The sequence below is a fragment of the Syngnathoides biaculeatus genome, chromosome 8 (assembly GCF_019802595.1).
Source record: "Syngnathoides biaculeatus isolate LvHL_M chromosome 8, ASM1980259v1, whole genome shotgun sequence".
Taxonomy (NCBI): Eukaryota; Metazoa; Chordata; class Actinopteri; order Syngnathiformes; family Syngnathidae; genus Syngnathoides; species Syngnathoides biaculeatus.
In genome coordinates, this window is record NC_084647.1 from 27455305 (window position 1) to 27478559 (window position 23255).

Consider the following 23255-nt stretch of genomic DNA (forward strand, 5'->3'; position numbering starts at 1 on the left):
TGCGCCTTCCTTATAAATGTGGGAGCATTTAAAAGGGAACTGCTGTAACAGGATTGCTAAAGATGTATTACTTTTTGCGCCATGTTAAACAAACACTTACTACAGTACACTTTTCCTCCATTACACCCCCCCCCCCCCCACGCCCCTCCATCTGATTGTCGCTCTGCTTGTGTTGCCATTTCGGGCCTAATGGAGTTGGACGGGGAAGAGATCCAATTAGACTCTCCTAGGTAGACATTTCCTGGCCATTAGTGATGGAAAGACAATGCTGACTCACCCCCAACCCCCCAGCGACGTCCCTTTGCTTCACCTGATACAGCTCGCCACTAAAGGCTCATTCATTCACTGTGTTACATGTCACTTGTACTTTTACGTGCATTGCATCGAGTGAGGAGAAGCTGCCACTACCCCAGGCCGAAAATCGATTGTCTTCACTGAGGAGAGAGCACTTGATGATATCAGCCCTCAGGCGATACGACACAAAAACATTGAGCCTCTCAAGCGGATGTTCCTTTCCATGCCAGCAAACTCCTTTTTCACACATTACGGATCCAGACACAACAATTTTAGTTGCTGAATCTGTGATTGACACGAGACGTCCAGAATTCATCTTGCATTTCTCTTCAAGTGTAGTCGACACAAAATGATCATCAGATTTTCCCCCCACTTTCCATCAAAGTAAGCAAAGACTTGATGGTTGTAAGTCCATCCTGATTCCCAGGCTGCAGATTTTGTACATTTTTCTCTCTGTTCAGGTCTTAACATCTTAAACTAGGAGTTGTACACTTCCAACCCTGCCTGTCACAGATCAGTTTCGGAACTACGACAGACATCTTGTTTTGGGGAGGAGACTTACAAGAGGAGGTGGAAATGTTGTTGTATTTGTTGCGGTGTGTTTCTGATTTCAAGTACGCCGCAAACTCTAAGGCCCCCTGAACACAGAGCGATGCAGCCAAATGGGGCTGGGATTTGAACCCCAGTCCTCAGAAGTGTGAGATCCAGGCTCTGCAGCCTTCAACCCGAACAGGCCTGCATTTTCATTACCACTTCACTGGAGTGAAGTTTTTCAATGGTGCACACTTAATGGCGGTGATGATGATGATAATGATCATGGCGGTGAATAAAACTGATGTTGTAGATTACTTTCAAAGGCATTTTCAAAACTGTGTTTGTTTACAGGTTAACTCTCGACACCATGTTCTTTCTTTGGGATTCAAGATGAAAAATACAAGAAGTCCCCAGATGTTTTATTTCATTGGAGTGAAAAGCGACCCTTGTGAGGATAAGTGGATTGGAAATTGGATGGATGGAAACGTGAATTACTGGAAGTCTGCTGCATGTGTACAGGAAAGGATGATTAAGAGGAACTTTCCCACAGTCAGTGTTGGAGGACCCTCCAAGGTACTGTCCACACAAACAGAAGGTTTTAATGTTGAGATTATTTGTTTTAAAGAAACGAAAAAAAAAGGTGGGGGTGGCAGCACTGACCTTCACCAAGGCAGTGGAAATAGTAGAAAACAGTTGGATATCAGCTCTTAAACTCTTGTGAGCTACTTTTGTTGTCATCATTGCATTCTCCATTTATTTGGACAAATATGAAATAACTTGGTTGTTCAATACAGTTGAGACGGTCTACTTAACTCCTCAAAAGAGCCATGTAACGTGGTCGTTATCGTGTACAGACCAGCAGCCGCACATACTTTCATGAAACATTTTCTAGTCTTCAGGCATAAGTCAGGGCAAACGCCGACAGGTCCGTTTGATGGAATGAGACGTGGCGTGTCTGTTTGGAGTTACGCTCCCTGAAGGCTTCCATGCACCAGTCAGCTGGAAAATCCTTCTCTCGCCGCTGGCAGTCCGCCCATGACAAAGATGGTCACCACTGACAGACCTTCTGAACACGAGCTGGCAGTCCGACACAGACTGTGCTATAACTCTTTTATATACCCTTACAAACCTGCATATGCTGCATTGAAAACATATTTTGTATCAAGATGTTTTTAGAATGGAAAAAAAAACAGCCTTTACATTTTTAGCACAGGTGCAAAGACAACGAATCATTGCCTTTTTTTAAAGGATCGAAGTGCCAGACAGCATTTGTTGCAAAAATCGCTCCCACCAGTCCTCGCATGTCATATTTTTGCTCTCCAATCAAAACAAAAAATCCTTTAGACGACGGATTGTTTCTTCAAAAGCAAACCGTAAGTGAGTCACTCGTTAAGTCGAGGTACCTCTGAATACCGAGCACTTCAAATTTCCTCCTTAATCGATTCTTAGGCTATTAAAAGAGCTTCCCCAAACTCAAAGATTTTCCAGCTATGACCTTCAAAGATTGCCTCAGGAGTCAGGGAAAGATATTTTTTTTCTTCAAGTGCACCCGACGACTGTTTTGAAGAAATCCTGTAAATCGTATCATGTGCAATCAAGCTGTTTTACATAATATCTGTATATTTTATTTTCAAGGGAACAGCTTTGTCTTGATGAGCATAAATTGCAAAAATTAAAACCCGCACCACATGGCATCATCATCGCCTCCCCAATGCTCCGATGTGTTAATGCAATCTGTTTATCCAACCAGGGTCTTTCATCAAAGGTGCTATATTAATAATTACATGACAATATCCCATTGTTTATTTTTTCCCTCAACTGAGACGTCTAGTATGATGTGCGGGCGTGTTGTCATGAACACAGAAGGTGATCGCACCATTGCTGATTACATTGGGGGACCCGCAAAGGACTCTAATTATCTTGCAAATATCCACAGAATCTTCTTCCAATCCAGCATGCGCATCACTTGGCAGCAGACGCAGGGCTCTGCGATATGTTTCCATTCCTGTCACGTCTAAGAATAACAATGGCCTATCAAGCTTGTTTGCTTACATGATACAGCACCATGACAGCACGCTGACCCAACTCGCGCCAAGAATGGAGGCCCCCCCACACGGGGACCTGAGACGGAGAAAAAGGGGCATGAGAAATGTCGGCCTGTGCTCAAACCATGGAAGGAAAGTCAATCGCCAGAATGTGGACGTTAACAGATGAACATTTGAAGACAAATAATACAAAAGAAGGCTGATGTGTCAACAAGGAAGGTGTTGAGTCCATGGACCTTTATTACATGGACCCATGAGCAGCCCACTTGCAGTATTGGGGGGGCACCTATGTCGCAAGAGCTCTGCATGCCAAAAGTCATATTACTGCTTCCGCAATCAAGTCAATACTCCAAATGCCATAAATCTTATCAGAAGAGTGAAAATGGAAAACAACACATTCTAATGACCAAGTGCCCTCATATTTTTGTCCATAATTAATATTTTTGGTTGATTATTGATTATATTTCTACATTTACTGGATACATTGGTATGGTTATTAAATGTTCCTCGCTTTGTTTGGGTGATTTTTGGCTTTGATTTGCAAATATTCAACTTACAAGTGGCCTCAAATCACAATAAGTCACAATAAGAACAAATGGCAACACAAACAGTGCATCATCACATGTAGACAGATGATTGGAAGAGCAACGATTAATCAATTTATCAACAACGAACAGACTAGCAAATTCATCGGGAACAATTTTTAATTAAGTTAATTGACTCTTGCTTTAAGACCTAGTTTGACTTAAAAATGTCCTTCAGAATTTCAACCTCTCAACAGTTAATATTAATATTTTTGAATGATTACAACAATAAGGCAGAAATGGAAAACCATTACCACCATTTTTGCTGATTTTCTGACAGGCTTCAGATCAAACCAATAACTGAATAATGACCACTCTTTTTATATAATCATATTCAGTGACTAATGGAAAATGTTATTGGCAATTAATACATTATTGAAATAATAATTTATTGCAGATCTACCTAATACTCACAATCATTTTATTTTCTGTTTAAAACTACTAATATTACAATTTACGGAGTCACATTAGTTGTGAAAGTCTTATTTGTTTTTATCTTCATGACTGTATTATACCGCCCCTGGTGACCAAGTCACAAACACCACAAGAGGTTGCAGCAAATTAATTAAATGCAGTTTTTACATTGTATTTAATTATAAAGTAAATATTACATACATATTACAAAGTAAATATCAATTCCAATTTTCCCACCATAAAATCATTTGCAAAAAAAAAGTGCTATTTTTGAAGTAGGCTTGACAGAGGAAGATGGTTTCTGTTTTGCGTTATGAGCATGACCATACTCGTATCTCAAGGCACCACTGAACACACCTCCATGACACATTTGAAATATGCTGTTTACCATTGAGGAATTACACCCATTTTGTGCATTGCGCGTCAGCCAAAGAGCAAGACCCCCACAGAACAAAGCCCATTAACATGTACGCCCACCGAATACGCTTGAGAGATCCGACATTAACATGAAGTTGATCCTGGAGATTTAAAGGCAATTAAAGCAATTTAAATTTTGAACAACCTTCCTCCATCATGTTCAATTACTGGCAAACCAACTTGACAACAACAAACACAACAATATGTGTCGTCGTCGTCGTCCCCCCCCCCACTTGGCGTAATGAATGAATGAATGTTATGGGAAAGTCTTGAAATCGGAGACACTAAAGGCCTTGTCACATATTCATCAATCACATTAAAGCTTTGTGACGCACCCTGGGGACATTCACACACACACACACACACACACACACTGCTCCATATTGATGCTCAAATATTCTGCGATGCAATACGTATACAGGATTTTACACTGACGTCTTTCAGTTTCAAAAGTTCAATGAAAAACGTGAAAACGATATCTTTGTGTAACGCAATGTTGTAAAACTGGCGCACTGCTAGCAAAGATTTAAATAACAAAAATGCCGCAACATGTATTCCAAGACACTAGTCGGTGATTTTTTTTTTCTTGGAGAAACACACACAAATCGCTCAGTCCATCATTCTACCTTTAATGAGCCCAGAAACAACAAGAACCAGGTTTACATGCAGACTTTTTTGTTTTGTTTCGTTTACTCCAGTTGAAGATCTCTGGTCAACTGTGTGCATGTGATGTGATCTGTTCCAATCTGGCTTTCACACGGGTCACTACATTTAATCGAAAAAGCTGTTTTGCAGACGTGAAGGTCACTCGATTTATCAAGATGGAGGTCACTCGCCTATTTAGCACACTTGTGAAGATTGTTTTCGTACTTTTATAAAAGCAACAGCTAGATTAAAAACAAGTTCCAAGTACATCTCCATCGCTGATCAGGTGTGGCAGGAAGCCGCCACGTTTTCAAGTGCGTAAACGATGACGTCACCACGCAGTTATGTCGGGACAGAACATGAGCAGGCAGATGAAGCCCGATTGATGAAAATTTGCTTCTGATCAGTTTGGTAAAAGGATGATTCCATCCTGCCCTGTTTATCCCAATTTAGATGTTTTTATGGAACATTGTCAATCAGTTTGTGTTTGTAAACTTATTATAATCAGAATACAAGGCTCCGTGTAAACCCAGCTAGCGGTGCTGTTTCCCAAAACCTCCATTTTGAGCTGTACTCTTTTCTGTTTGTGTTTTCAGCATCTTAAAATGCTGTTATCACCAACAGTGTCGCTCATTGGCATCCCAGCGACATCTTTGGCACTGGTGGTTTGGAGTGAGGTGGAGGCTCTTTTGTAAAATGCTCCTGACGACTGACCAGTTTTGTTGTTGTTGTTGTTGTTTGCAGTCAGCAACCGTGATGAAGTCCTGAGGACTTTTGGCCTTTCACCACGTTCACAAATAGAATCCGGTAACTGGAACCTGGTGGAGGAGACTGACTGGCCAGTTGCATTTGCAGGAGTACTTCAAAGTTTCCTGTATGATTTTAATCAAAACATTCATTCATTGATCTTCCGTTCTGATTCTTCTCACTGGGGACGTATTATGCATATTTCCCCCATGATTTAAAACAATTCTTGGATGTCTAAACGACATACCGATGACCTTCTTTTATCAAAAACAAGCCAAGGAAAAAATTATGGCAAAATGTTCACGCTCTTTTTAGAGAAATCTGTCATGAGCAAGGCTGGACCACGGCAAAGAGGGGCGTGGCCAGGCCACCGCTCCGAGTGGTTTCATCTCTGACACCTGTCGCCGGTCACAGCTTTGTCACATGAGGCATTGTGATTAGACCTTGTATTTAAGTTGGAGTTCTGACACTAGTTTTTGCCAGTTCATTGAGTATGCTTTCCCGCATACAGGGTTACTCCGGTACTGTGCCATAATAGCCCAGTCACGGTTTAGGTTATGCTCTTTAGTTGACTCATAGTTATCAGACATTCTTTCTTGTGTTTTGGATCCTGCCTTCTAGGATTGTATTATCGTGCACTACTTTCGTTCATAATAAAACCTACTGAACATCATGTCCTCGTCTTGGAGTCCTGCATTTGGGTTCGCCCATGCACCATTGGTTTGTGACAAAATAGAGCCTTTTTTGATGGAACAGGCTTGTTGCGTGTACGGACCCCACCCACCTCTACTGATGGGTGTGCCAACGCACCAATGGCAACTAAGGACGTTTTTGCTAAATTCGCTATTTTTTAAAAATAATACAATTGCTTCGCCGACTTAGCTGCACTGAAGAATGTCAAGTGCCCCTTGCAGCCCTCGATTGTTCTCAATTGGGCACTTGGAAGAAAACGTTTCGATGCACCCCGCTTCCAAATATTTAGCTCATCATCTCAAGGATTCATTGTAAAAAAGAAAGTATTATATTTGAAACTTTATAAAGATTTATTATTCATGTGGCAGACGGTTCATTTTCTTGTGTTCGGACACAAAATGATGGGCAGAAGCAGCTGCAACTGACACACACACACAAAGTGAACATTCCCATGATTCCTCAGCAAAATGAAATCCGCTTGTCACACCACCATGAAAGACTTTTTTTTTTTCTTTTTTTTTCTTTTTTACACACGCACATGCACAGGAGACCAATGTCGTCAATATCCCTTTAACAGAGTCGTCAGGATAAACAGCTTCCAAAAGGCTAAGACGAGCGAGGATGCGAAGAATGTAAATAGTGGCGATAATCAGAGTGGACCACACATCGGGAGAGAGAGGGAGGAGGGAAGTCGGTTCCTTCTCTGGTTTCCGTCGGAGATTTGACGCCGTGTTGGGTTTCCACAAACCACCCGCAGTGGAGATCAGCTTGTGCCGGCGTTGGCTCGCTTTTCAGCCCGCCAGACTCCGGTCTGTCTTCCAGGAGCGGCACCGATGCTCACAACTGAACAATTAGTGTTGACATCACACTGAATTTATGGTTTCACAAGTACAGTATCTACAATTTTTTTTTCACACACGAAATACAATAGCGTTGAGCTGTGGTGTAGCGGATCTCGAAGATGGGTGCTTTGGATCGCCGGGGGGTCAGAAAAATATTTTGCAACGAATTATTATGTGGTGGGCGGCACGGTGCCTGGCAACCAGTTCAGGGTGTACCCCGTCTCCTGCCATTTGACAGCTAGGATAGGCCCCAGCACTCCTTGTGACCCTCCTGGGAATAAACGGTGAAGAAAATGGAAGGATGGATGATTACGTGGTATTGTTTCAAACGGTGCGTACAGTTATGTATTGGCACAGCACTAAAACAAATGTAACAAATCAATTATCATTACATAAATCTGACATTCCTTCATGTATAAATGTTTTCATTAGAGGAAAATGTATATTTTACAGTCGTATTTTTTAGCCAAAAAAAGCACACAGTAGAATAAAGTTGTGATTTTGAAATTGCTGGTGTAAAACTGTGCTAAAGGAATTGGTTGTCCCAGCGGACTTCAGCGACAGGTGGGGTCCACCCAGGAGTGGTTGCAAGCCAATTGAGGATGTAACCTTGATCTTGAGGCCTGAGACTTGCACGTCCTGGTGTTTGGATCTCGAGTGGATCACATTAGAACTGAGTTGTCGCTTGGAACGCAGCATCAGGGATTTTGAAGGATATGATTGTGAAGGTTTTTCAGCCACTCTGTATCTGTACGATCTGAAGCTGAGCCCTGTTGGATAAGCAGTTCTTTGGTCTTCCTCTGATGTTCTGTCTCTTTGGCATCCTCAGTACCAGCTCACAAGACCCACTACCTTGTACGTCCAAGTTTCCACTCTGTTTTCCGGTTGCTGCACACAAAGACACACTTGTAGCTCTTCCCGCATCCAGCTCCAAGACTATCCCCGAGCATTAAAAAAGAACAAAACAAAACATCGGTGAATTACTCTCAAATGTGTGGTCCATTTGAAGGCATTACTGTGTGTTTGCGTATGTGATTGCACCTCGTTGTGCCACTTCCTCTTGCGTGTTCACATGAGGGTACAAACGTCCACCCCATCCTCTTTCCCACGTCCCAAACTGCACAGCACAGTCCCCGCACGGGCCCAAATAAAACAACACAAGTGCTTGGAAGGATGGGAAAGGCCAGCAGAGACGATATTTTTGGACGGGGGTGATTGCGGCGGTGTGGTAGAGACATCCCATGACAGGGCTCTACAAGTATGAGAGCGCAAAGATAGACTGGCTTCCCTCGCAGCTTTTTGGCTGACTTACATTACGTGGTGGCCTCACATCAATGATGAAATGCGGTTTTACCTCCATTGCTGCAAAGGCTGGAACCTCTGAAGGAGAACGTGATGCTGATCAACATACGGGTTAAATGGACATTTTTCATCACTTTATTTTTTCTGTTCATTACATAAAATCAGCATCAACATACTTTCATTATCATTGCCGAGATTTTTTTACTGAATGACCATGTCAGTGGTGTAAATCCCAGTGTCGTGTTTCACGCCGCATTCCATTTTTTTGGTTTTATTCTTGACAGCAACAATGTTAAAATAAACTATTGTAGTAAGGTTTATCATGAAACATCATTTTATTCATAAAATGTACGTCTAATATTATTGTAAGCTACTGCAACATGCAGTCTGAACATGAGAAAAAAATTCTAATATGATTCAATTAATATGCATTGGCCACAAGAGTAAAATTAACTAAATTGCCCCTTGGTGTGAAGGTGTGTGCGACAGTTGTCTGTCTCCATGTGCCATGCGATTGGCTGGCAACCATTTCATGGTGTACCCGCCTCCTGGCCGATGACAGCTGGGATAGGCTCAAGAACTCCCGCAAACCTTGTGAGGATAAGCGGCTCAGAAAACGGGTGGGTAGCGTAATAATAATAATGGTGACTGAGTGTCATCAAGTATCGCCAACTCCTTATCACATGCCTCGGTTGCTAAGCGCTTTGCCCAAAATAGTTTGATACCAAATTTACCACATGACACAACATGAAGCCGTGCCAGAGAAATGAAAACAATCATCCCTTTAGCACTGCATCAGCTGTTTCTACTTACTGGGAAACTCAGTCCCGTCACTGGAACTTGACTCAATCATAATGCAAAAAACAGTCACATTAAAAACTATTTTAGGCAGAACTGTATGACACCACCAAGACAACTCAAATTTGTCTCAACATCAAATTGAAATGCTTTCGTAGATACGCACTTCCTGAATGTGTCAAAAATGTATTTTTGTCTGCGAAATGATTTGAAGAATTAAAAACTGGAGAAGATTTTTTTACCAAAAGACCCCCCGCCCCATGTGACTAAGGTCCAGATATGATACAGTGTGCATGTAACCCTACAGGAGGAAACCTAAAATCCATTGAGGGAAGCCAAAACCATGAAGGTTAAGTGCTGCAAACCATGGACTGTAACTAAACAAGGTGAAACCACATCTGTTGACGGTGTGGAGTCAGATGGAGCGGACCACTGCTGGGGGGGGGGGGGCTTGGCTGCATTAGGTTAAAAGCATTGTAATGTGCATTAGGAGCGTGAGTTCAGGGAAACAACATCCATTATTAAGCAGAGAAGCGAAGCCTCCTGACGGTACTGTTGTCTCCACACGGGTCTCACCCAGGACCACATCGACGTATCAATTTGATTCTAACTGACTGCCAAATCCAAAACAAAAGCACACCCATTTTAAATATCGCCTGTCCTGGAAAACTAGAGTCTATCCCAGCAGGTTTTAGGGAAAGTGATGGTGTACATCGTAGACAGATCACTATCTTAAAGCTGGTCCTATATACTGTAGTCAAATATATGCTGTATTTTATAATAATACTTCACGATATTTATCGTTTCAATGTACCTGTGGCTAAAAACCAAAGCGTGGAGAGTCTCTGTTAACAAAATGCATGAGTTCTGTTGATACATTTCCAACATTTTCTCAAATATCCACATCACACAGTGTACCTCTCCCTCATTTTCATTTTCTCTCTTTGTATTATTATAATACATATAGCTGAAGTAGCCAGGGCAATCAGGTGTGAGTCACTATAATTTGCCCGTGATTTTCTAGTTCAGTGGCATTCACCAGAGTATCCATGAGGAAGAAAATGCAAAATCCACAGAAGCATCAAACCCCAAAACTCAGAACACTGACGCGGGCATTCAAACCACAAACCCACCAAGATTCTCCAATGTCTTTTTTTGTCTCTGTCAAAAGCGTTATTTTAAAAATAACAAAGACAAAAACCTGCATGTCTTTTGTTTCTAGGCAGATTCCATAGGGCACAGAGTTCCTGTAACTGGGTTGACCAAATGGGTCAAGAGTTGTCGGGGTAATCTGCTGTGAAGAATTTTACTAATCGTCACACCAGTATAGAATTTCTTGCCAGTGGGGTTTTTGATTCACAATTGTGTCCACCTGTCGAAGTATTGTTCGTAGTTAGTCACACGGTAGTTAAATTTTAACAATCCAGACGACATGTGTTTCTGCCGTTGTGCACCAATCACTGGATTACATACACAGGGTGTAAAAATCAGTGTGATGAGGGGGCAAATGGCGCTTGGTGTTGAGAAGAAACCTGATCCCACAGCAAAATCGGTATTTTGTTTTATTGTATATGCAACTGACATATTATCATTTTAAACATCGATTTGAAATAATAAAAATACCCAAGTCTCCCATTTTTTTCCCCCAAACCGGTATATTGGATAAAAAGTGAATGGCAGTCAAATGGGTCAATGTTTCTATGTGTCCCACGTGATTGCCTGGCAGCTAGTCCAGGATTTTGCCTGATGTCATCTGGGATAGGCTCCAGCTCGGGACCCTGAAAAGAATAAGCTGTTCAGAAAATGGATAAAATAAAATGAAAAAAAACTCTCAACAAAAGAGCGGAGATTGCTGCATCCGATCTGTGCTTTAACGCAATCCCCACTGCCTCAGCGGTCTACTTCCTGACACATTGTCTCCAAGTCGCGATAACGCACAATGGCAGCCACTCGATGGCTTTCTTCTTTGCTCGCTGCTTTAAATCGAAATCCAGTTTGCGTGTGATAAATCGGAAGCATATGCCTGCTTTGTTTTGGATTTTTCTCCTGGGAAAACGCTGAAGTGCATGTTGGATGATGTCAATCATACAGGTGCAAGTCTGGCAAATATGGACTACATAGCTCAGAATAGGATCGGATGACATTTGCCATGTCTGGTTAGTGCTGTGCAGGTTCACGTCATCGCTTCCTGCAGGTCGCTGGACGGGCCTCTTTTTCTTTTAACACTTTTTAGCAGTGTCGTTGCTAAAGCCAATGGCCAATATAAATACAATAAATTGCATCATTAACTATAAAACCTCAATTTAACCCCTTAGCCTTGATTGTAACAGTGTCATTACCTACAATTATTGTTCAAGAACTGTTTATCAGATCTAATGTTTTTTTAAAGAATAATTACATATTATTATCATTGTTATCCATTCATTCATGCATTTTTTTACAGTGGTCTTACAGGCTGAGTTTGAATCTTTCCCACATTACTTCAGCTTCAGGAGGGCACCCTGGATTGGTTACCGTATCACAGGCCACAGATAGACAAACAGTCCTTTACACTCACGTACGTACCAGACAAGTAAACGAACAAAAATGGCTCAAAAACTAATATAGGAATTATACGATTTTGGTTCAGAGCTGACATTTCATTCTTGGGTGTGTTTTGTATGGCAAACATTACCGCCATCGCACACACGCCATAACCATCCGTGGGAGTGCGCACCCCGGGGCCTCGCCCTGGGAATGCTCACCACATTTGTTACTTCACACCCCACGCGGCGTCCAAGAATGTTCATCATTTGTGAAAGCTAAACGTCGGTGTGGCAGTGGCGTCACTGTGAATGACGAGCTCCAACAACTGGCTCCCCTCAGGGCGACTGAGTCACCTTTGACCCGCGCTGGGAACAAAAACCGCATTGAGGTATTTCTCATTGGAGCTTGCAAAGAAAATGTGAAAAGAACCAAAATATGGTGACATATCTTTTTAGATTTTCTGTTTGTTCTTTTTGTTGGTCTCTATATGTAATTTGGTAACCTGAGCCTCCATTTTGCATATACCGACCTCCTGTCAGAATTCTGTTATTAAGACATCAATAGTTGTGTATTTCAAGTAAAAAATGTTTTTTAATTGTTCAAAAACATTCGAGACATTTCTCCTTATTGTAATCATGTAATCAAGATGAGTGGGAAATTTGAAATGGCTTACTCCACTGCTAATAAAATTTTGAACTAATTTTTAATGATAAAAATTCAATAGAAGCATGTTGTACTCCAAAATGAATCCTTCTTGGCTCCCACATTCTTGAAGTTGATTTTAATCACTAATTTCACATAGAGATTGCATAGTAATGTTTACATGTGCACAACTATATCATTTCAGTGCCAGTTTGGTTAAAATTACTATAACCATTAATATGGACGGATGGATGGATGGATGGATGGATGGATGGATGGATGGATGGATGGATGGATGGATGGATGGATGGATGGATGGATGGATGGATGGATGGATGGATGGATGGATGGATGGATGGATGGATGACTAGAGGAAGGGATGGACAGTTGGCCAACCGTATAGAGCTCATGCATGTAACGTCACCATTTTCACGCGTCATGTAGCCGGTCAAACAGCGCTGCTCAACATTGTGGGAGACATTGAACTGGAGGAGAATATTTTCAATGCCTCAGACCTGTTGTGCTGTTTGTTGTCACAACAGACAAGACAGATGTTCAAAGAAATCATTCCATGGAATACCAGTTAAAAAGACCAAAAACGATCCATGGATTTTGTCAATTAAATGTGATGAATGGTGGCCAACCAAATACACACACCTGTGTAGTGATAACTTCATTTTAGGTAGGAATTATTCTTAATCTCAAATTACGAAGAATTTATATTGCCAAATTGACTCACTTGAGAACAATGCGTATTTAAAAAAAAAGTCTGTCGCAGAGAGATTTAGAGGTGTGTGTGTGCGTGTGGCCGCAATGCGCTTCTGTGTACGGATGATCCGACTCTCCGTCTTCTTTTTTTCCCAATCCTAGTTAATGAATGCGAGTTTGTGTAAAACCAGGGGTCATTTATTTAAATATTGGTATTTGTATTGAAAAAAACCTGAGTGGGTCCATCACTATGTGCGATTTATTCCTAATTGAGAACAGATCCATCAACGAAGTATTTGTAGGCGTCCAAACTTTTATACGCTTTCAAACTTTTCCGTATAAATCTCGACGACTTACTCACCAGATACATGTGGTATAGCCAGTTGTCCAAGACAAGCAGAAGCGAATTAACAGTCCAATTTCTTATCGGCGAAAACATCGACTTCGGCATTAAATGCAGGTCCTCTATGCCAGGTTCCTTTCATTGCTATAAAACATCTTTTTGTTTCGTGTCAATAGACTTAGCATTGAACAATGCTTTGCTTGCCCGGCAATATGGCCAGTCACGTGATATCGATGACGTAGATGCACGAGCTCTATACAAAGTGTACTCTGAGGGCTATATTCATCCACACCACTAGGGGAGCTCTTGGATGGGGTTTGTTTCATAAATGTGAGCAAGCAAAAGATTGAAGTGTCAAGAAGGTGGCTAGCATGTTCCATCACAGAACTTATAAATGTACGCATAATTGGAGATCTTAAATTCAAAGGCAAAGTGGTAAGATCATTCACCTATACACCTCATCAGTATTATCATAACACTCCCTCCACGTAAAGATCTGCTTTGGCAACAGCAGTGCGGACATAGTACAGACAAACTAGCGTTCACACTTAACATTCACACATATGGACAATTTAGTCTTTAACGCTTATTTGACTCTTTGACAAAACCGTTACGATAATGATGAGTGGTTGTGGTTGGTTTGCCGTTGCGCTTTTTATCTATCTATCTATCTATCTATCTATCTATCTATCTATATCTATCTATCTATCTATCTATCTATCTATCTATCTATCTATCTATCTATCTATCTATCTCTATCTATCTATCTATCTATCTATCTATCTATCTATCTATCTATCTATCTATTTTCCTCAACGGCTTATTTGAGTGGAGACCTCACCAAAGCACCCCACAGCAACAAATAAAGCACAAGCACGTCAGAAGACATCCTTGCTTTATCCCGTCCATGTTGCCGCACTAAGAATCTGCAGACGCCACTTAACGGTTCATCCTGTTTGTCTTTGGAACTGCTTCAGACAAGGCAATCTGTAAAATATCATTTAGGGTCACCGAGAGGGCCAAGGAGCTCGTGAAAAGAGCAGACTGTCAGTTGACTGGCATCATGGTCAACTTGGTTCACTTTTTCGATGCATTTTTAGTCCTGTGTGAACATTTAGTTGTAGACAAAACATGGATTTACTGTATCTGCAGTGACAGGCAGCAGGAAGTACATAAAAAGTATGACATAATCTTATTATTTTGTCCTGATGTACATGATGAAAACTGACAGAGCTCGTCTGTGTGCAAACAGAATGTCTTGATGTGAACGTGATCACATTATTTTCGTCACGCTGAAGGTAACATTTGCAGATACTAAAACAGGATTGGAGGTGTCCTGGCTGGTCCACAATATTCAAGACTGACAAAGCAAAGTCCTGGGTTGCCCACAGTACAGGGATTCTGAAAATGTGGTGCAAGTACCTCTAGTGGAATGTCTAAAAATCTTATTTCTATCGACATGAATATCATTTACAAACATATTAAAATAACCTTTGGGCTTATGGCTAACTTTTTTTCCCCCATCCACTACAGCACATTTTTTACTTTTCATGTACCATAAGTTTTATTGTTGAGTTGCATTTACACTGTACTCTGCGAACAGAAAAGATGACTCCAGGGTGGGTTTGTGATCCAATAAGTCTCAAAAGTGGGAGCGTGCGTGCTCTTGTCATTGCGCATTGACCAGGTGTGTGCAGCTGCTGTCCGTGTGGAGATTTAAATGCCCGACAGAGTCTCGGTGGCCTCTAACCCACTTTATGCAGCTGGAATTACATTGTCGTCACAAAGGCAGCAATGGATCTGAATCATCTTATGGGTTTTAAAATACCGTCTTGCAGGCCCATTTTATGATTTTCCAATCTATTCAATGTTGTTTTGAAGCCTTAGCTTGGCACCATGGATAAAGGTTTGCAAGTCTTTTTATCTCTCATCAGTGGTAACTTTTGAAAGGATTAGAAAGCGTCCAGTGAATAGATTTGTCATTCTTTTTTAATCACAGAACCCAGTTTTTTTATTTTTTTTTTTTATTTTCAAATTTTGAGACACGAGTGCTCTATGATGGACGGGAAATCGACTCAAAACTATTTATAAAAAGCAGCAGTTTGGCAGATGGTGAACAACTACAAAAAAGAAGCTTCTAGCTGTTTATTGCTGCTGCCAGTTGAAATTTATAGTTCAACTAAATATAAAACAAAAAATTGTGATTTGTATGTTTAAAACAACGTTTCCATGATATCTGCTTGCTTAGTACTAATAGATGACGGGAAACACCATAGACGGACTGACAAATAGTATCTGTTACATGGTGTTAAAACACTTTTAGCAACAAATGTTTGAACACAAACGGTGGATTAAGACATGTAGCCAGATAATGTAATCATCCACACATGCATATATTCTTTACTTTCTGTGAAGAAGGAGTAATGTTGCTCTGTCTTACTAAGGATTTGTGATTGTGACCGACTTCATGTGTATCCATATGTCTCTGTTATACTGCTACCAGGTGGCCAAGGCACACACATGAGGATAAGGAGTACAAAGCCCATCAAATGTAGCAAAAAATGTGGCAACACAGTTTTATTTCTTTACATTCTATTTATATCAACACTGTATGTCTTTAGGTACCACAATAGTCCTATTTCTTTCTTGGTAAAAACAAATTACATACATTTTTGTTGCGTTTTGAGGAGACTGGAACAGATTAATGTCATTTTCATTCATTTCAATGGCGAAAGATGATTTGAAATAATATGATTTTGAATTACGAGCATGGTCGAACATTTTGCAACCCTACCCAAAATCCTTTCACTTGAACAGCCTAGCCTTGCCTGTCGTCTATTAATGCAAAGGGTAGTGAAATTTTTCCATAGGTAGTCTACTAGAGACACCATTGTTGAGTGAGACAAAGCACACTTGCAACTTCCTTCCTCCCACTGTAAAACTAATGATTCTGTAAATATTTCACTCAGCCAGACTTGAATTGTTTAGAAGCTTGAAGTTCAAGTACTGCGTGCATACACAATAACAGAGGGACGCGGCTGAGTGATGACAACGGCACAAAGTCCTGGAAGCAGCTGTGTCTACCAATCAGTCCCCAGTGCTACTCGGTATTGACCTCGGTAATGGTGATAATGGACAGGATTCACATCAATACAAGGATCATACTACGAAGGAAAACCTTTGACTTGCAGGTGAACCACAACAACGGATCCTAACCCAGAGGGAAGCAAATTCTGTACAATTCAGTTTATCTTTTTTTTTTAAACACCTTTAAACAAATGCAAGTCATGTTGGTATTTGTCTATTACGTATTTATTTTCTTACTTACTAGGCAGAGACATGGAGGATCATCGTCAGTCCCCAAATTATTCGTTGAGGGGCCATGCAAAATGAACAAAATACAATCAAAAGTGGTGCCTTGAGATACAAGTTTAACTGACACTTGTATCTCAAATCATTTTTCCCAATTGAAATGAATGGAAATACCACTAATCCATTCCAGCCTCGTGTAAAAAGAGAGAAAAGAGAGAAAACCAGTAACATTTTGCTTTATAAAAACATAATGGAAAAGAATATAAAGAAATGAAAGAATTTTTGAAACATATTTTTTGCTTGATTTATACAGGCATTGTGCTGCTCTTTCTTGTGCATGTTTCTTGGTCACATGGAGGTAGTATAATACAGACAGGCCACTATGCTGTACATCTAGCCAATCTCAATTCCTCAGCAAAAAGTCACTTGGTCACTTTTTGCAGAACATAAACACTATACTGTACAGCTGTGAGTATTCTTATCAAATAAATATGTTGTCTACATCACAGCAGCAATGATTTCATTCATTCATCCGTCTATAGCAGTTTGTGTTGTTTGTTAGCATTAATTAAATGGTTATATCTAAAATAAAGCTGTTTGGTTGTCTTAATGCACAACTTGTAATTCTATTTGTTTTATGTTTAGTTTGACAGCAAACCTCAACTGGGTTTGGCAGTAAACTGCTGGATATTAGCTAGTAAGAGGCCTGGATAGTAGGTAGTAAAACACATTATCAGAAAAATAAAGACCATCTTCATGAATCAATAAATAATGTATCTTTTAAATTCTTTGATGGACTATGCCTGAAATAGATTCACATTGTTGTTTATCCTAAAAGTGTTTGGTAGAGATGTCATGGACACTTATTTGTTTAATTTTGGCCTCACATAGAAGGCAGCCTGTGTGCTGAGAGGAGATGAATGACAAAACAAAATCCTTCTGTTGGGAATTAGATGAAGAAAAATGTTTTTTCAAAATACGCCAAAGTCCAATGCAGAAGTATTGGAACAGTGGGCAATCACACTTTCACGGTACTGAACATAAAATATTTTATAAGCTTGAGTTTTGTGGGACAACCGAAATGTTCAGTGCTCTATGCAGACCTCTACCACCCTGTGAATTTGGACAGAGTCACGCCGGAAGAGAAACATTTCCTTCCCAAAACTGTTCCCACAAATTTGGAAGCATACACATGTCAAAATATGTCAGTGAAATGAAGTTAGTTACAAGCAATGATTATGTATCAAGACTTTTCATCATGTCGTATACTTCTAAGTGAGCTAAACATGCGCCAGAAATTATTATGTATCATGTTTCCCAATTCCGAGAATATCTGCCCTTTAAAGGTGAGACGGATCCGGATCGAGGCCCACGTGAGTTAGAATGTTGGACTGAGGACACTGTTGCATGAGACCTCGTCAACAAATAAAGATGTACTGTTCAGCAGCACACAAGTTCCACTCAGACAAGGATCTGCTCTCGGAATGCTTGAAAGTGTACATTAACAGCCCTTAATCACACGTGGTGTGACTCCAAAGACCGACTTTATCCTCCAATTAAAATGCCTTCAAATAATAAGTGGAATATATTTAGTAACTGCCATGAATTGTGTGTTAATCCGCGATTCATCTTTGGGAGTCAAGAGAATTGAGAGCAAGAACATCAGTTCCCTAAAATGGAACTGACTAGAATTGAAAACTATGTCACCTTGGCAAGTGTGAAGGTGTTTTCAAAAGCCGGCGGTCGATTGCATGCCAAAGCAACAGGAGCTACTATAATCTTTAACTCTAAGAGCGTTGTAGCCAATCAGAATCCAGAACAAAGATCTTCCGGGTAAGGCCAACGATGGTCAGTGGAGGCAAAGGCCAATCCAAGCAGCGTGATGCTGAAGTGGCGTTTAGACGGAGTGGAGTTACTTGATACTAAAATAGAAAGTGATCAATAAAATGAAATATGTATGGGAGGGGTTGAACCAGTTAGTCAAACTAGTCAATTTTAGATCTCTGGATTCACATTTAAAGCTTCGACCTATCGCTCATCAAGTTTTTGACATCTCATCTCCAAAGACACAAATTTGCAGAGGACTTTGGACTCAGCCATGCGGTGCCATCGCAGGACTGTATAATGCTCTGAGGAGCAACAAAATATTTATCCAACAATGCAATGCAGTCTTCATGTCTGCACGCCTCAGAGAGTATGAAAAAATTTGCTTGTGGTTGACAAGAGTGGTTAGCTTCACTAGCTTCAGCTATTCTGATCACTATTAGTGTTCAAATATTTAAACCAGCCGGACCAACGGTCAAGAACAAGGGTAGCATTCTTCGTCACCAAAATGTTGTCCTTTAACAACACATGGACAAGAACTCTGTACTAAAGAGGTCTCTATTCTCATTTACACTGCCCAAAAACATCACAACACTTGTCTCTACTATCTTTCAGCGAATAGTCAGTTCTTTTTTTCATTCATTTGTTTGTTTTTATCCTTATGGCAGACCAAGGAATTATGTTTTAATGCGAAACCGGCTCATGGTGGAAAAATGTTAGGGACCACTGTATTGTGCTAATAAAATGATGTCATCAATTAATCAACTTCTACTTGATTTTTGTCACATAGTGGTCAATTACGAAAAAATCTTCAGCTGTTCAACTCCTGAAGTTATCAATCATTAAAATAAATGACCGAAATACTCGAGAATGTTGACCTTTGTCAGCAGTTTTCCGAAAAACCCAACCGGTTTGTGTCCCAGGACGACATACTGTAAAACACGGTCTCAGTGTCCAACGTGTTTGAAAACTTGATCTTAAGACCGCCACACGCCACCTTTTTCCAACAAGGGTTACAAGTAAAAGAGCCACATTGGACAGTGTGCAAAGGTTCTATACCAATCTGGATTTATGGACTTCCAGCGCTCTGCTCTCCCAGATCTGGCCAGCCTCACTTTGCGCGCTGCGGCAGGACAAGGGCGTTTATTGTCGCCCCGAGGAGCGAACAGCGGTGCTCTTTACATGAACCAAATCCACTGAGGCTGCTCTTTGGCCTCGCTCAATTGGCGGACGTGACAGGAAGTGCATGTTTCCCGGGTTGCTACTGCTCTCCAGCGCCCGGGCTGTCTTTCCTCTGATGTCATGCTGAAGACCGAAGAAGACGACTTGTGGTCACGGACCCGCACAGTGGCTCGTTCCACATTCCGAAGTCCTGAGTGGACTTCAAGCAATAATTAAAGGTATCCCCGCCCAAACCCAAAACCAAGCGTCTTGATTTTTCTTTGGGGTAACAAAATGTCATGTGAACACAGTCCAGGGAAAAAAAACAAAAACATATTGGACCCTCATCAAAATGTAACGTTTGCCTCGTTTTTTTTTTTTTGTTTGTTTTGTTTTTTGCGTCATTGCCTGACTCCTTGTTTTCGGAGCTGTGCTACATGTTTTTTTTAAATTGAAGATGATTGCTTTTTTCAATAAATGCATTTATTCTTAAAAATACATCATTCCAGTAATACAGGAGCGGAGATACTATGGGCGGAAACAGGGCTTAAAAACACGAACATGTAAGTATGGAGATAGTAAGCTAAGTGACCGAGAGCCAAAGTGGAAGAAAATATGCAGCTGGCCTGATGTTGGACATGAGAATCTCTGTTCAAGTTCCCCCCAAGGGTGTTGGATGGGGTTGAGGTCAGGGTAGCAAAGCTGAAATTTCATAGTGAACGACATCACACAAATTTTTTCATGATAATTTTGCTCGTCATGGTAGGCCTCATTCCTTATCCCGGACAAATAGTCGAAAGCATGTTAACTTCAATGAAGCGTCTAAATTGTTCATAGGTGTAAATTTGTGGTTGTTTTGTCTATATGTACCTTGCTTTTGGTTCGTGGCCAGTCCGGGGTATGCCAAATCTTTCGCTCAAAGTCAGCTGTGATGGGCTCATGCTCACCTGTGAGCCTTATGAGGTTAACCCTGTAGAAAATCACTGGATGGTAATGGAGGTGTGCCACAAAACCTTTGCACAATTCAATAAACAGGAACCAACTCTCTTGAAGAGCTAAAATGCCAAATGTGTATAAATAAGACAATCTAGGACCTAGATTCTAGGTGTTAGTGGGGTCTCGCAGCCGTCATGGGGGCAAGTGAGTGAGGTGGGGTCCAGGAAGTGACTACTAAATGTGTGTGTGTGTGTGTGTGTGTGTGGGAGGGGGATTCTTGTGTGAAAGGCTGTGAACTATGGTCAGGCTGACCTGAAACGGAAGATGAACAAACACAATGAGAATGGAGGCACTTGGCAAAGGCGGTCAAAGACAAAGAGGCATGAGAAGGCCGGGAGGGAAGGTTCGGGAAGGGCGAAGGCCGCATGAGCATCAAAAGGCCCTTGACACACAAACAAGTAAATCAACGACTGAAATCAAGCTGCGCAGTAAATGTTCGCACAGCATTTAAAGCCACACTGCTCTCAAAATAAACACACAACCTTTTTGTAGCCAATGGCAGCAGCACAGGAGCCCTTCTTGACTTTCCTCGGGCTCAACGTGTAAATGGTATCCGTTTTAAAAGATGTATCATAACGTGCACCTTTATTCCACAACTTGTTATGTGACCGGAACAAACTGCTCGGCTCAGAAACCAGCTGATAGAAAGCAGAGAACATCCGTGCAGGTCTAAAAATACATGCAGCCAGCTTGTGTGACCAACTTTATACACTGGTTTATACAGTACAATACGTACATCCTCTTAAAGTGTACCTGCTCAATCACCACACCTCAGTGATATATTACATTTAAACAAAAACACGCACTGAATGCATTATAGTCATTCTTTCTGTAAATCCACTTAGAATACTTCACTTTAAATTTTGAAGATTATGAGCACATGCACAAGCATCGCTACAACAGGGGACTTCATTTTCATTTTTATGCGGAAAATAAATGTAAAACGCAAGCGGATGAATGACACATAGTTTACACAGAACCTGCACTTCTAAAGACGTTTCTCTGCAGGTGCAGAACTTCCTATTGTAGCAACACTGACTACTTAACTGTGAGTTTGGGAGGGAGTTGAAAAAAAAAAAGTTCCTCTGTATCTCCACGATGAGACAGCGCATCCACTCACCTGTGAAGCCGTGAAGGAGGACCACAAGTCCGGCGAACAGAGAAGCAGAGAGCCGTGCGTCCATGCTTGATGTTTGCTACGGTTGTGCGGAGGTCCGACGTGTGTGTGAAAGTTTGGAGGAAGAGGGGGAGGAGGAGGAGGGGGAAGGAGGAGGATGTGTGGCACGGAGCGGTCCTGAAGACGCACACGCTGTAAGCGAGGAGGGAGGATGCATGGGAGGGCGGTGAGACTGGTAAAACTCGCAAAACAAACAAACAATCTCGTTTGCTACCTGGTGTTGAGTTTTTTTTTTTTTTTTATGTGTGTACCAGAGGCCCACATTGACGTGTTCGTCGACTGTCCTGTTGTGGCTGTGTGGAATCTGCACTAGTACTTTGGTTTATGAGTTGAATTCGGCGGCGGCCAAGCGTGTAACTCAAATTGCTCATCTACCCAGCACTCTTTCTCTCGTTGAAATGAACTGATATGTAACGAATCTGTTCCAGCGTCAAAACCCACCAGCATTTTTTTTACGTTTTTAGTGCCAACCGTTTTCAGAAAAGATAGAAAGTTTTTGTGTCATATATTACTGTATTTGGGCGGAACGGTGGTTCAGCTGGTAAAGCATGTATTCAGCAGTTATCTTCATCACGCTGTTGACATTTTATCATTGTGACATGAAGATAATTTAATAATTGATCTAAAAGGAGGTGGCACAGTGGGTCAGCTGGTAAAGCGTTGGGCTCACAGTTCTGAGTTTGCATGTTCTCCCCGTGCTTGCGTGGGTTTTCTCCGGGCGCTTCTGTTTCCTCCCACATCCCAAAAACATGCAACATTAATTGGACACTCTAAATTGCCCCCAGTTGTGATTGTGAGTGCGACTATTGTCTGTTCATGGCGTAGTTCATCCCCGCCTCCTGCCCATGATAGACTCCAGCACTCCCTGCGACCCTTGTGAGGATAAGCGGCAAAGAAAATGAATGGTTATGACTGTATTTGCTTAGTTATGATTTGCTTTCATTTGCCATTAACCCATTAGGTACACATCAAACTATATTTGACCAATAGAAAACAGTCTTGACTTGTGCTCTCTTAATCACAGTAAGAAGCAGTGTGTGTCTAGAAGCAAAGTGCAATCCAACTTAATTTGAAACAATTGTTTTTTTTCCCCACAACGACTTGGGACATGCTAGAGACTTGAAGGTCATGACTTGAGACTTGCTCGTGACTTACACAAATGTGACTTACTCCCACCTCTGTACTTATTTTTATGGCCATGAAGTGTTTTTCATACAAGTATTTAATGTAATTTTGAATTCATACTGTCAG

At 41.2% G+C, this 23255-nt stretch overlaps 1 protein-coding gene across 3 annotated transcripts in view; it reads right to left on the minus strand.

Moving 5' to 3' along the window:
• Positions 1 to 22082, minus strand: part of mcamb (melanoma cell adhesion molecule b) — a 41057-nt gene extending 18975 nt beyond the window's left edge. For all 3 annotated transcript variants that reach the window (XM_061826722.1, XM_061826721.1, XM_061826720.1), the window contains exon 1: positions 21948 to 22082. In XM_061826722.1, the coding sequence (XP_061682706.1) occupies positions 21948 to 22011 (64 nt within the window). In that variant the 5' untranslated portion in view covers positions 22012 to 22082. The remainder of the gene's footprint in view (positions 1 to 21947) is intronic.
• Positions 22083 to 23255: the final 1173 nt, after the last annotated feature.